The sequence below is a fragment of the Trachypithecus francoisi genome, unplaced genomic scaffold (assembly GCF_009764315.1).
Source record: "Trachypithecus francoisi isolate TF-2019V2 unplaced genomic scaffold, Tfra_2.0 Lachesis_group10, whole genome shotgun sequence".
Lineage (NCBI taxonomy): Eukaryota > Metazoa > Chordata > Mammalia > Primates > Cercopithecidae > Trachypithecus > Trachypithecus francoisi.
In genome coordinates, this window is record NW_022681455.1 from 84,369,962 (window position 1) to 84,383,146 (window position 13,185).

General features: G+C 48.1%; 1 protein-coding gene across 3 annotated transcripts in view; it reads left to right on the plus strand.

The window, feature by feature from the left end:
* Positions 1–2,207: 2,207 nt before the first annotated feature.
* The window catches only part of ITGAM (integrin subunit alpha M), an 82,850-nt gene continuing 71,872 nt past the window's right edge, over positions 2,208–13,185 (plus strand). For 2 of the 3 annotated variants that reach the window (XM_033218226.1, XM_033218227.1), the window contains exons 1-5: positions 2,208–2,365; positions 4,029–4,134; positions 8,206–8,309; positions 8,622–8,692; positions 8,841–8,958. In XM_033218226.1, coding sequence (XP_033074117.1) covers positions 2,338–2,365; positions 4,029–4,134; positions 8,206–8,309; positions 8,622–8,692; positions 8,841–8,958 — 427 coding nt within the window. In that variant the 5' untranslated portion in view covers positions 2,208–2,337. The remainder of the gene's footprint in view (positions 2,366–4,028; positions 4,135–8,205; positions 8,310–8,621; positions 8,693–8,840; positions 8,959–13,185) is intronic. The other variant, XM_033218228.1, reaches the window with a different exon arrangement.

Genomic DNA, 13,185 nt, shown 5'->3' on the forward strand with positions numbered 1-13,185 from the left:
ATCAAGAAAGTAGAACTAGAGGCAAAAGAAAATGTGTTGAATGGTGAAACCCTGTCTCCACTGAAAAGGCAAAAAATTAGCTGGGTGTGGTGGCACATGCCTGTTGTAATTCCAGCTACTTGGGAGGCTGAGGCAGGAGAATCGCTTGAACCCGGGAGGCAGAGCTTGCAGTGAGCTGAGATCACACCACTGCACTCCAGCCTGGGTGACAGAGGAAGACTCTGTCTCAAAAAAAAAAAAAAAAAAAAAAAAAAAAGAAAGTGTTGAGAAAGAGTGAAAAAATCGTTGGCTTGAGAATCACATCGGTGGTCACATAAAGGTGAGGTCTGTGTTCCATGTGTGTGTGGAAGGATACCTATTTCCCTGGGCCTTTGAACACAGAATTAAAAGTGACAGACACAGGGGAGGGTAAGGATATATGACAGAGTGAAGTATCATTGAACCATTCCTCTGTTGTTGAATATTCAGGTCTTTTTTTTTTTAGCCTTTCACTATGAACAATAATGCTGCAATGAACAAGCTTGCATATATATATATATCTTGCTTTTTTTTGGAGATAGAGTCTTGCTCTGTCACCTAGGCTGGAGTGCAGTGGCACAGTCTCTGCTTACTGCAACTCCACCTCCAGGGTTCAAGCGATTCTCCTGCCTCAGCCTCCCAGGTGGGATTATAGGTGCCTGCCACCACGCCTGGCTAATTTTTTTGTCCTTTTAGTAGAGGTGAGGTTTCACCATGTTGGGCAGGCTGGTTTCAATTGCTGACCTCAAGTAATCCACCCGTCTTGGCCTCCCAAAATGCTAGGATTATAGGCATGAGCCACCGAGCTCAGCCAAGCTTGTACATATACTTTTGACTATACTTCTTAACTATTTCTTAGGATACATTACTAGTAGTGAAAATTCTTGGGTGAAGAGCTTGAGCCTTTTAAAAAAAAAAAAAAAAAACCAAAAAAAAAAAAAACCACACACACACAAAATAAGCTGGATGCAGTGGCTCACACCTGTAATCTTAGCACTTTGGGAGGCTGAGGAAGGAGAATCACCTGAGTCCAGGAGGTTGAGAACAGCCTGAACAACATAGCAAGATCTTGTCTCTACAAAAAATAAAAAAAAAAATTAGTTGGCCATGGCATGTGCCTGTAGTCCCAGCTACTCAGAAGGCTGAGGTAGGAGGATCACTTGAGCCCAGGAGGTTAATTGAAGCTGCAGTGAGCTGTGATTATACCACTGCACTCCAGCCTGGGCAGCAGAGCTACACTCTGTTTCTAAAAAAAGCACAAAATACAAAATAATATTTAAAAAGCACAAGGTATGCCTGTACTTGAGTTGTCCTTGTTGATGGCTACAAATGAGGACAGCTCTGGCTGAAGGGCGCTCCCATTTCCACGGGCTGAAGGAGGGACATTTTGCAAAGTGTGTTTCCAGGAAGACACAAAGTTTGACCTCCTACACTTGTTTGATCTGTATTAATGTCTGCTTATTTATTTATTATTTATTTATTTATTTTGAGACAAGGTCTCACTCTGTCACCTGGGCTGGAGTGCAGTGGCATTATTGAGGCTCACTGCAGTCTCAAACTCCTGGGCTCAAACAATCCTCCTGCCTCAGCCTCCTGAGTAGCTAGGACTACAGACGTGTGCCACCATGCCTAGCTAATTTTTTAAATGTATGTTTTTGTAGAGACGGGGTCTCCCTATGTTGCCCAGGCTGGAGTTCAGTGGTATGATCATAGCTCACTGCAGCGTGGACCTCAGGCTCAAGTGATTCTCCCACCTCAGCCTCTCGAGTAGCAGAGGATACAGGTGCCCACTACCGTGCCCAGCTAATTAAAAATATTTTTTTGTAGAGACAGGGTCTCTCTATGTTGCCCAGGCTGGTTTCAAACTCCCAGGCTTAAGCAATCCTCCTGCCTTGGCCTCCCAAAGTGCCGGCATTACAGGCGTGAGCCACTGCACCTGGCCCATATTAATGTTTAGAACATGAATTCTAGGAGGCAGGCTAAGTCTATTCAGCTTGTTCATATGCTTTGGCCAACTAAAGAAACGAGTGTGTGACAAATGGCACCTTTTGGACAGTGGTAGTGACTTTGATGGTTTGAGCCAGGAAGCTGGGGAGGAAGGGTGGGCAGGCTGTGGGCAGTCCTGGGAGGACTGGGAGGAAGACCAGGCAGGGCTGTGTGCTCACTGAGCCTCCGCCCTCTTCCTTTGAATCTCTAATAGACTTCTGCCTCCTACTTCTCCTTTTCTGCCCTTCCTTGCTTCGGTGGCTTCCTTGGGGTTCCTCAGTGGCGCCTGCAACCCCTGGTTCACCTCCTTCCAGGTTCTGGCTCCTTCCAGCCATGGCTCTCAGAGTCCTTCTGTTAACAGGTGCATGGGGGTGGGGCGGGGGACTCTGGGTGGGGAGGAGGGGAACTTTTGGGTCTGTCATAAAGAGACGGCCCAGAGTATGTAGGATTCAGTCTGGGGAGAGGCAAAGGGGATTTGGGGAAGGAGAAAGTGTTCAAGATGAAGCAGGGAGAACAGCTAGACCCAGACAGGCTGGCCAGGGAAGCCTGGATGAATGACCACATTCATGGACTGTGCAAGGCTGCTTGGTTGGTCCCCTTGCTTCACAGATGAGGAGACGGAGGCCCAGAGAGGAGAAGTGACATGGCCCAGGGTGCACAGCAGGTGTGAGACCCCCTTCCTGAGTACTTCCTCCTGGATCCCCTCTCACCATCTCCACTTTGCCTCCGGTTCCATTTTCCAAGGACCCGGGTGCAACTGTTTGTTGAATGACTGATGAATCAAAACAATTTGAGTTTGTTTCCTTTTATGCTTATATGTTGTGGAAAATGAAATTCTCCACAAAAGGGAAGGAAATGCTTGAGAGCTGCATAGGAAGGAAATTATCGAATTGAGAATGCTTAGAAACTTCACTGTTGGGCAAATCATCATTGTGGTGACACTGGGGGAAGAGACCATTTGGGTGCTCAGAAGGGAGGCTGGAATTCAGAGCGGGACTGGACGTACCCCATGACGGCGGTTCTTAGATCAGGAGTCAGCAAACAGTGGCCTGGGGGCCCGATATGGCCCACCACCTGTTTCTGCACAACCTGCCAGCCAGAGGTTGAAGATGAACACTGACAATCAATTTGATGATAGGGAGCACCACCCCCAAAGAATTCTATTTGTCCCATTTATAAACCTGTATTACAAACAAATTGTACTTAATCATTACGTTTGGAATTTCCTTAATGACAAATTTGTGGAAAAGTATTTTCTGTCTTGTTGTATGAGTACTTGTGCAACATATTCTATCAGCTTCTTGGCCTGCAAAACCTAAAATTTACTATCTGGCTGTTATGGAAAAAGTGTGCTAATCCCTGCCCCAGGCTATCAGAGCTGTACCTGAGAGGCAGACATCTGGATGCTGGGTTAGTTAGGGTGACCGAATGGACGGGAAAGGGAATGGAGCAGGAAGACATGCTGCTATCTCTTTTTTTTTTTTTTTGATATAGGGTTTTGCTCTGTTGCCCAGGCTGGAGTTCAGTGGCATGATCATGGTTCACTGCAGCCTTGACCTCCTGGGTTCAAGCAATCCTCCCACCTCAGCCTCCTAGTAGCTGGGACTACACGCACGTACCACTACACCTGGCTAATGTTGTATTTTTTGTAGAGATGGGGTCTCACTGTATTGCCCAGGCTGGTGTTAAACTCCTGAGCCCAGGTGCTGCTTCCATATCAGCCTCTTAAATTATTGGGATAGCAAGCGTGAGCCACCACGGCCAGCCATTGCTTTCTTTTAAATTATTATTATTATTATTATTATTTTGTGTGTGTATGTGTTTTATTTTGAGATAGGATATGTCTCTGTTGCCCAGGCTGGAGTGCAGTGGCACAATCAGGGCTCACTGCAGCCTCAAGTTCCTGGGCTCAAGTGATCCTCCTGCCTCAGCCTTCCAAAGTGCTAGGACTACAGACGTGTGCCCCTGCCCCCGGCTGGCATGCTACTTTCCTCTGCTTCACTTTTCCCCCATTCTCCCTTTAGCCTTGACCTTATGTCATGGGTTCAACCTGGACACTGAAAACACAATGACCTTCCAAGAGAACGCAAAGGGCTTCGGGCAGAGCGTGGTCCAGCTTCAGGGATCCAGGTGAGACCCTCAGATGGAGCCCCCTTTCTCAGTGCTTTCTCTCCAAGACTTACATACCTGAAAAAAATCAGTGATTTCATTGAGTGATTTTTTTGAATAGATAAATCAATTCAAAAGATACAATAAATTTATCTTTTGAATTTACAGTGTTCTAAATTCAAAAGATGCAAAAGAGTATAAGAGTAAAACTCTCTTCCTCACTCCCTTCCCCCAGTTCCCTTCCCAGGAGGGACCTGACAAATGGTTTCTTGTGTGTTCCTTCGGGGAGACCCCGTGTGTACATAACACATACACATTCCCTCCCTCAGCCAACACACCATGTACTGCAATTAAGGCCTGCCTGCAGGCTGCTGCCTATTTTTGTGAATAAATTTTATTGAAAACAACCCCGTTCACTTGTCACTTACTGTTTATTGCCCCCCCGCCTCCCTCCCTCCCTTCCTTCCTACCTCCCTCCCTCCCTTCCTTCCTACCTCCCTCCCTCCCTTCCTTCCTACCTCCCTCCCTCCCTTCTTCCTACCTCCCTCCCTCCCTTCCTTCCTACCTCCCTCCCTCCCTTCCTTCCTACCTCCCTCCCTCCCTCTCTCATTCCCTGCTTCCCTCTTTCCCTCTTTCCCTCCTTCCCTCCCTTCCCTACCGCCCTTCTCTCCCTTCCTTCCCTCCCTCCCTACTTTCCTTCCTTCCTTCCCTCCCTCCCTCCCTCCTTCCTTCCTTCCTTCCTTCCCTCCTTCCTTCCTTCCTTTATTTCTTTCCTTTCTGACATGGTCTTGCTCTGTCACTCAGCCTGGAGTGCACTGGTGCAGTCATAGCTCACTGTAGACTCAAACTCCTGGGCTCAAGCAATCCTCCCAGCTTACCCTACCGAGTAGCTGGGACTACAGGCATGTGCCACCACACCTAGCGAATTTTTTGATTTTTTTGTATAGACGAGGTCTCACTCTGTTGCCCAATCTGGTCTCAAACTCCTGGCCTCAAGTCATCCTCTTGCTTGGGCCTCCCAACTTGCTGGGATGATAGGCATAAACCACTGTGCCTGGCTATGGCCACTTTTGAGCTGTAATAGCAGAATTCAGGAGCTGTGATAGAGACTGTATGCACCCCGAAGCCTAAAACATTTACCTTTACAGAAATAGTATTTGTGGAGGTGATAGTACCTTTCCAGAAGGAGGGGGCTGTTCTTTGCTCTTTGCTTTATCTCCCATAATGCAGCCTGGCGATTTGACCAGATAAGTCCATTAATTCCATGTTATGCTTGCATTGTATGCCATAAATTTGGAGGTACTATAATTGACTGTTTTTTATTTTTATTTTTTATTTTTATTTTTTTAGAGACTCGCTCTGTCGCCCAGGCTGGAGTGCAGTGGCACGATCTTGGCTCACTGCAACTTCCGCCTCCTGGGTTCAAGCAATTCTCCTGCCTCAGCCTCCTGAGTAGCTGGGATTACAGGCTCCTGCCACCATGCCCAGCTAATTTTTGTATTTTTGTAGAGACGGGATTTCACCATGTTGGCCAGGTTGATCTTGAACTCCTGAGCTCGGGTGATTCACCTGCCTTGGCCTCCCAAAGTGCTGGGATTACAGGCGTGAGCCATTGCACTTGGCTTGTAATCCCCTTTTACATTACATTAGATCTCTTGTTAATGAACATTTAGATTGTTTCCAAACTTTTGCTATATGAACAATGCTGTCATTTTGCACATGTGCAAGCCTATTTGGAAGTAAAGGCTAGGACTGGGATTGCGGTGTCCAGGGGTGCATGAGCACATGCAATTTTATTTTATTTTATTTTATTTTATTTTTTTTTTTTTGAGACGGAGTCTTGCTCTGCCGCCCAGGCTGGAGTGCAGTGGCCGGGTCTCAGCTCACTGCAAGCTCCGCCTCCTGGGTTTACGCCATTCTCCTGCCTCAGCCTCCCAAGCAGCTGGGACTACAGGCGCCCGCCACCTCGCCCGGCTAGTTTTTTCTATTTTTTAGTAGAGACGGGGTTTCACCATGTTAGCCAGGATGGTCTCGATCTCCTGACCTCGTGATCCGCCCGTCTCGGCCTCCCAAAGTGCTGGGATTACAGGCTTGAGCCACCGCGCCCGGCCTGCACATGCAATTTTAATAGATTTTTCCAGATCACCTTCTACAGAAGTGGCAACAATTTACACTCATACCAGAAATTCATGAAAATACCTACTTCCTCATACTCCCTCACTCATTTGCCAACTCAGCGTGCTATCAAACTTACTGATCTCTGCAAATCGAGTAGGTGAGAAGTGGTATCTTAATTTAGCTTTAAATTGCTTCTTTTTTTTTTTTATGAGAGAAGTATTTTCTGTGAACATGTTTTTCTTATCTGTTGGCCATTTTTCAATTTTTTTTTTTTTTTTTTTTTTTTACCAGTTTGTACAAGCTTTGAGTACACTGAAGAAAGTAGTCTGGGGTATGAGTTGTGAATCTCTCTCCCTTGTGTAGTATTTTTCTTTTGAATATGCTTATGGTAGTTTATCACATACAGAAATTAATTAATTAATTTATTGAGACAGAGTCTCACTCTGTCACCCAGGCTGGAGTGCAGTGGAGTGATCTCAGCTCACTGCAACCTCTGCCTCCTAGGTTCAAGTGATTCTCCTGCCTCAGCCTCCCGAGTAGCTGGGACTACAGGTGCATGCCACCATGCCTGGCTAATTTTTTTGTATTTTTGGTAGAGACTGGGTTTCACCACGTTGGCCAGTATGGTCTCGATCTCCTGACCTCAAGATCCACCCCCCTCGGCCTCCCGAAGTGCAGGGATTACAGGTGTGAGCCACCGTGCCCGGTCCAGAAATTTATTTAAAATGACTGTGTGGAGGCCGGGCACAGTGGCTCACGCCTGTAATCCCAGTATTTTGGGAGGCCAAGCTGGGCTGGTCGCTTGAAGCCAGGAGTTCAAGACCAGCCTGGCCAACATAGCGAAACCTCATATCTACTAAAAATACACAAATTAGCCAACCATGGTGGCACACACCTGCAATTCCAGCTACTCAGGATGCTGAGACAGGAGAAACGCTTGAACCCGGGAGGTGGAGGTTGCAGCAGTGAGCCCAGATCACATCACTGTACTCCAGCCTGGGTGATGGAGTGAAAATCTGTCTCAAAGAAAGAAAATAAATAAAAATAAAAATAAATGAAATGACTGTGTGGGCAGGGTCCAGTGGCTCATGCCTGTAATTCCAGCACTTTGGGATACTGAGGTGGGAGGATTGCTTGAGCCCAGGAGGCAGAGGCTGCAGTGAGCTATGATTATGCCACTGGACTCCATCTTGGGCAACAGGGTGAGACCCTGTCTCAAAAAAGAAAAAGAAAAAAAAAAAGTTGGCCTGGGACTGCAGGTGTGTACCACCACACCTAGCTAATTTTTAAAAACCTTTTTGTAGAGATGGGGTCTCACTATGTTACCCAGGCTAGTTTCAAACTTCTGGCCTCAAGTGATGCTCCCACCTCAACCACCCAAGTTGCTGGGATTACAGGCATGAGCCATGGTGCCCAGCTTGAATTGACCTATTTTTGCTTTTAAAATTTATTCATTTATTTTTTGGGACAGAGTCTTGCCCTATCGCCCAGGCTGGAGTGCAGTGGTGCTATTTCGGCTCACTGCAACCTCTGCCTCCCGGGTTCAAGCAATTCTCTTGCCTCAGCCTCCCGTTTAGCTGGGATCACAGGTACGCACCACCACACCTGGCTAATTTTTTGTATTTTTAGTAAAGACGGAGTTTCACCATGTTGCCCAGGCTGATCTTGAACTCCTGAGCTCAGGCAATCTGCTTCCCTCGGCCTCCCAAAGTGCTGGGATTACAAGCATGAGCCACCGCGCCTGGCCCTATTTTTACATGACTTCTGGTTTTTGTGTCATTCTTAGGAAGACCTTTTCTCATTCTGAGTCTTAACATTTTCCCATTTTTTTTTTCTTTTCTAATTCTTCCTCCTAGTCATGGGAATTCAGGAATCCGGGTATGGGCCCCCACCTTCCTCTGGGTGGCAGAACTTCTTCTGTGGTCTTCTCTCCCCACATGGCGGAGTTTTCTCTATTTCCACTTCTCCCCACAGGGTGGTGGTTGGAGCCCCCCAGGAGATAGTGGCTGCCAACCAAACGGGCAGCCTCTACCAGTGTGATTACAGCATAGGCTCATGCGAGCCCATCCGCCTGCAGAGTGAGTCACCGCCCCACCGGGCCAGCACTGGGATTCCCCTGTGAACACACAGGGACTTGCCAGGCATTCCTGTGTCCTGGAGGATCTGTGGTGGGGGCACAGGTGGCTGCCTCCCTACCCTCTCCTCTGCCTGCAGTCTCTCCCCTAGACACCCCCAGGCAATCCCTCCATGTTCCTTTCTTTCCCAAGATCTAGGATCCCCCTTCACTGTCAGACCTCCTTGTCTCCCGCATGGAGGTGATCCCTGCCCAGCTCTTCCACAGCCTTCTCTGTCCCCTCCGAGGGTGACCTTGCCCATATCTGTCCCCGTAGTCCCCGTGGAGGCCGTGAACATGTCCCTGGGCCTGTCCCTGGCAGCCACGACCAGCCCCCCCCAGCTGCTGGTGAGTGGCCCTGGATCAGAGGAGCATCCTAATGGGGGTGTTTGGGGGCCCATGCATGGTGGGGCAGCGGGTCTTGTGGAGGGTGGAGGTGCTGGGGTACAAGGACAGGAAGCAGGGGCAGTCCCTTCCACTGGCTCCTGCCTCCTAGGCCTGTGGCCCCACCATGCACCAGATTTGCAGTGAGAACACGTATGTGAAAGGGCTCTGCTTCCTGTTTGGATCCAATCTACGGCAGCAGCCCCAGAAGTTCCCAGGGACCCTCCGAGGTGGGTTGCATTTGGCAGAGGGAACAGATGGGCAGCAAAAGACCAGGGGAGGGGGCAGGACTGAGGTGACATCTGCTCAAGGTCTAGGCTCTGGGTGCAGAAGGGTAGGGGAAGTGGGTCCCATTGGAGAGGGAGGCTAAGGAGGTGCTAGGGTCTTGTACTTTTTTTTTCAATTTATTTTATTTTATTTTTTTTTTGAGATGGAGTCTTGCTCTGCCACCCAGGCTGGAGTGCAGTGGCCGGATCTCAGCTCACTGCAAGCTCCGCCTCCCGGGTTTACGCCATTCTCCTGCCTCAGCCTCCCGAGTAGCTGGGACTACAGGCGCCCACCTCGTCGCCCGGCTAGTTTTTTTTTTTTTTTTGTATTTTTAAGTAGAGACAGGGTTTCACCGTGTTAGCCAGGATGGTCTCGATCTCCTGACCTCATGATCCGCCCGTCTTGGCCTCCCAAAGTGCTGGGATTACAGGCTTGAGCCACCGCGCCCGGCCAGGGGTCTTGTACTTTAGGAAAACTCCTTGGCTAGGCACAGTGGCTCACACCTGCAATCCCGACACTTTGGGAGCCCAGGAGTTTGAGATCAGCCCGGGCAATGTAGAGAGACCCTGTCGCTAAAAAAAAAGAAAAAAAATTAGCTGAGTGTGGTGATGACCACCTGTAGTCTTAGCTATTTGGAGGCCAAGATGGGAAGATTGCTTGAGGCCAGGAGTTCAAGACAAGCCTGGACAACATAGGGAGACTCCTGTCTCTACAAAAAAAAAAAAATAATAAAAAAATTAGCTAGGTGTGGTGGCACACACCTGTAGTTCCAGCTACTCAGGAGGGTCACTCGAGCCTGGGAAGTTGAAGCTGCAGTAAGCTATGATTGCACCATTGTATGCCAACCTGGCTGACAGAGCAAGACCCTATCTTTAAAAAATAAGTCCAGGTCACACTGCAGAGGAGGGAATGGCGCAAGGTGTCATTGGCAGGAGGTGGGAATTTTGGGAACCATCTTGGGGGGCTGCCTTCCAGACCCCTGTTCCCCAAACCTCCATTGATTGAGATTCTGAGCGACTGTATGGACCTTTTTTTTCTTTTTTTTGAGGCAGAATCTCGCTCTGTCACCCAGGTTGGAGTGCAGTGGCACTATCTCGGCTTACTGCAACCTCTGCCTCCAGGGTTCAAGCGATTCTCCTGCCCCATCTTCCCAACTAGCTGGGATTACAGGTGCCCGCCACCACGCCGGACTATTTTTTGTATTTTTAGCAGACATGGGATTTCACCATGTTGGCCAGGCTGGTCTTGAACTCCTGAGCTCCGGTCATCTGCCCACCTTGGCTTCTCAAAGTGCTGGGAATGAGCCAGGGAATGAATGGTGGGCATGAGCCACCATGCCTGGTCAGGGTGCATGGATCTTTCCAGCTGCTTTTTCCCACTGCTTTGTTCAATGGCTCTGCCATCTTTTTGCTTGTCTTCATGTTGATTCTGGCACCATAGGCGAATGTTTCTCCCTTGCATGTTTTTCTTTTCTTTCTTTCTCAAGCCCTGTTCCTCTATACTTCACCCTCCACAGATAATCCTCCTTTCTCCACAGAGAAAACAAAAGCTTCATGCATGGACTCCCTCCACTTTCCCCTTCTCTTATTTTATCTTAATAAACGGTTTTCCAGTCTTCACTGGAATTTGTTAGACAAATTCTGAAGGAGCTATAACACTGCACTTTCTCCTTTTTCTCAAATTTCCATAATGACAGCACTCCTGGCAGTGACTCAGTGGTTTTAGAGGAAGACCTGTCTCTCCTCCATTCTATGACTAAATTCTTCCATCTGGACTTTTGAGAGTCTCTCATGTACCAACTAAGGTGATCACCTGTCTTCCTTTTTTCTTTTTCTTTCCTTTTTCTTTTTGAGACAGGGTCTTGCTCTGTCACCCAAGCTGGAGTGCAGTGGCACAATCTCAGCTCACTGCAGCCTCTGCCTCCCAGGCTCAAGAAATTCTTGTGCCTCAGCCTCCGGAGTAGCTGGGATCACAGGTGTGCATACACTTATTTTTGTATTTTTTGTAGAGATAGGGTTTCACCTTGTTGCCCAGGCTGGTCTCAAATTCCTGGGCTCAAGAGATCTTCCCATCTCAGCCTCCCACAGTGCTGGGATCACAGGTGTGAGCCACTGTGCCTGGCCCAGCATCTCTTGAATCACTTGTTTTCTCTCTAGGACATTTAACTTCTCCCTTCCTCTGACTGTAAACATTCTCATTCTACCTGTATCTGAAAAACGATCAACCACCACAATTGATAGCCATGAAAATGATCTTCTCTCTTCCAATCTCCTCCTCATCTCCTGCCATCTCTCCCCACCTTCACCACCCAAACTTCCTGAGCGCATTCTCTTCACCCCCGGCTGGCCTCCACCTCCCTCTCCAGCTAGGGGCACTGGGTTCTGGGTTCTCTTTTCACTCACGTGTTCTTCTTTCCTGAAATCACCCAGTTCTGTGGCTTCAGCTAACACCTCTACCTCTTTAGACCTCACTCTCAGGGTTCAAGACTACTTCTTTAAAAATGTTTTCATTTATTAAAAAATATATAACACATACACTTGGTTCAAAATTCGAAAGGGTGCGGTAGCTCACACCTGTAGTCCCAGCACTTTGGGAGGCCAAGTTAGGAGCATTGTTTGAGGCCAGGAGTTTGAGACCAGCCTAGACAACATAATAAGACACTATCGCTACAAAAAAAAAAAAAAAAAAACCAAAAAAAAAAAAAAACCAAAAAAAACAATCAGCCAGGTATGGTGGCATGTGCTTGTGGTCTTAATTATTCAGGAGGCCTCCCAAAGTGCTGGGGTTACAGGCATGAGCCACTGTGCCCTGCCAGTCTTTCTAAAATACAAAACAAATCATCTCACTTCCTTTTCTAAGAACCTTCCGTGGCTCCCCATTGCCTACAGATAAAGTCAAACTCCTTATTGGAGTAGAGAGGCCCTTGCCCGCTGTTCTTTGCTTGATGCCACTGCTGGGTTTCCATTGCCATCACATACGTTTGCCCCTGTAGTGCTGTTTCTATCGAACGGCATTCCTGGATTCTGCCAGAATCCTTTTGAGGCCCTTGTCCCAAGTATCAGTAGGAGTCTCAGCTGGGACCAAAAGCACATTCCAGTAATGTAACTGCCTAAGGGGTTCTCCTAGCCTGCTGCCTAGACAGAGCCGATTCATCAAGACAGCAGAATTGCAATAGAGAAAGAATAATTCACACAGAGCTGGCTGTGCAGGGGACCAGAGTTTTATTATCAACTGAAATCAGTCTCCCTGAGCATTTGGGGAGCAGAGTTTTTAAGGATAACTTGGTGGGTGCGGGGAGCCAGTGAGCCGGGAGTACTGATTGGTCAGGGATGAAATCACTGGGAATTGGAGCTATCTTCTTGCATTCAGTCGGTTCCTGGGTGGGGGGCACATGATCAGATGAGCCAGTTTATTGATCTGGGCGGTGCCAGCTGATCCATCAAGTCCAAGGTCTGCAAAATATCTCAAGTGCTGATTTTAGGAGCAGTTTAGGGAGGGTCAGAATCTTGTAGCCTCCAGCTGCATGACTCCTAAACCATAATTTCTAATCTTGTGACTAATGTTAGTCCTACAAAGGCAGTCTAGTCCCCAGGCAAGAAGGAGGTCTGCTTTGGAAAAGGGCTGTTACAATCTTTGTTTAAACTATAAACTATAAACTAAGTTTCTCCCAAAGTTAGTTCAGCCTATACCCAGGAATGAACAAGGACAGCTTGGAGGTTAGAAACAACATGGAGTCGGTTAGTTTAGATCTCTTCCACTGTCTCAGCCATAATTTTGCAAAGGCAGTTTCAGTAAGATTTATTTACAAAGAGGGGGGTTTATTTATAAAGGGAGTAATTATAAAACTGTGAGAGTTCTAAGGGACCCATCAGGGACTTTGCAAGCCTTGGGCAAGCAGGTCTGTTTTCACCCCTGGGCTTATGGGTTGAGGGGAGGAAGAGCTCACGAGGGTCCGGAGAGAGTCATGTGGGGCTGGCCTCCTTCTGAGGAACAGTTGGTCTTTTGTGAAGGACATAGCTGTCCCCAAGCAACCTCAATGGGAGAACACCCGGACCTCACTGTCCTCCTCCCTCCAGTCTTCTGTTGAGCCCCCTCATCCACCAAATCCAATGGGAATCCAGAGGGCAACAGAGTCCTGGTAATGGGGTCCCTGCAGGTTGACCTCCCAGGCCACAGAGCTGAGTGGCGAT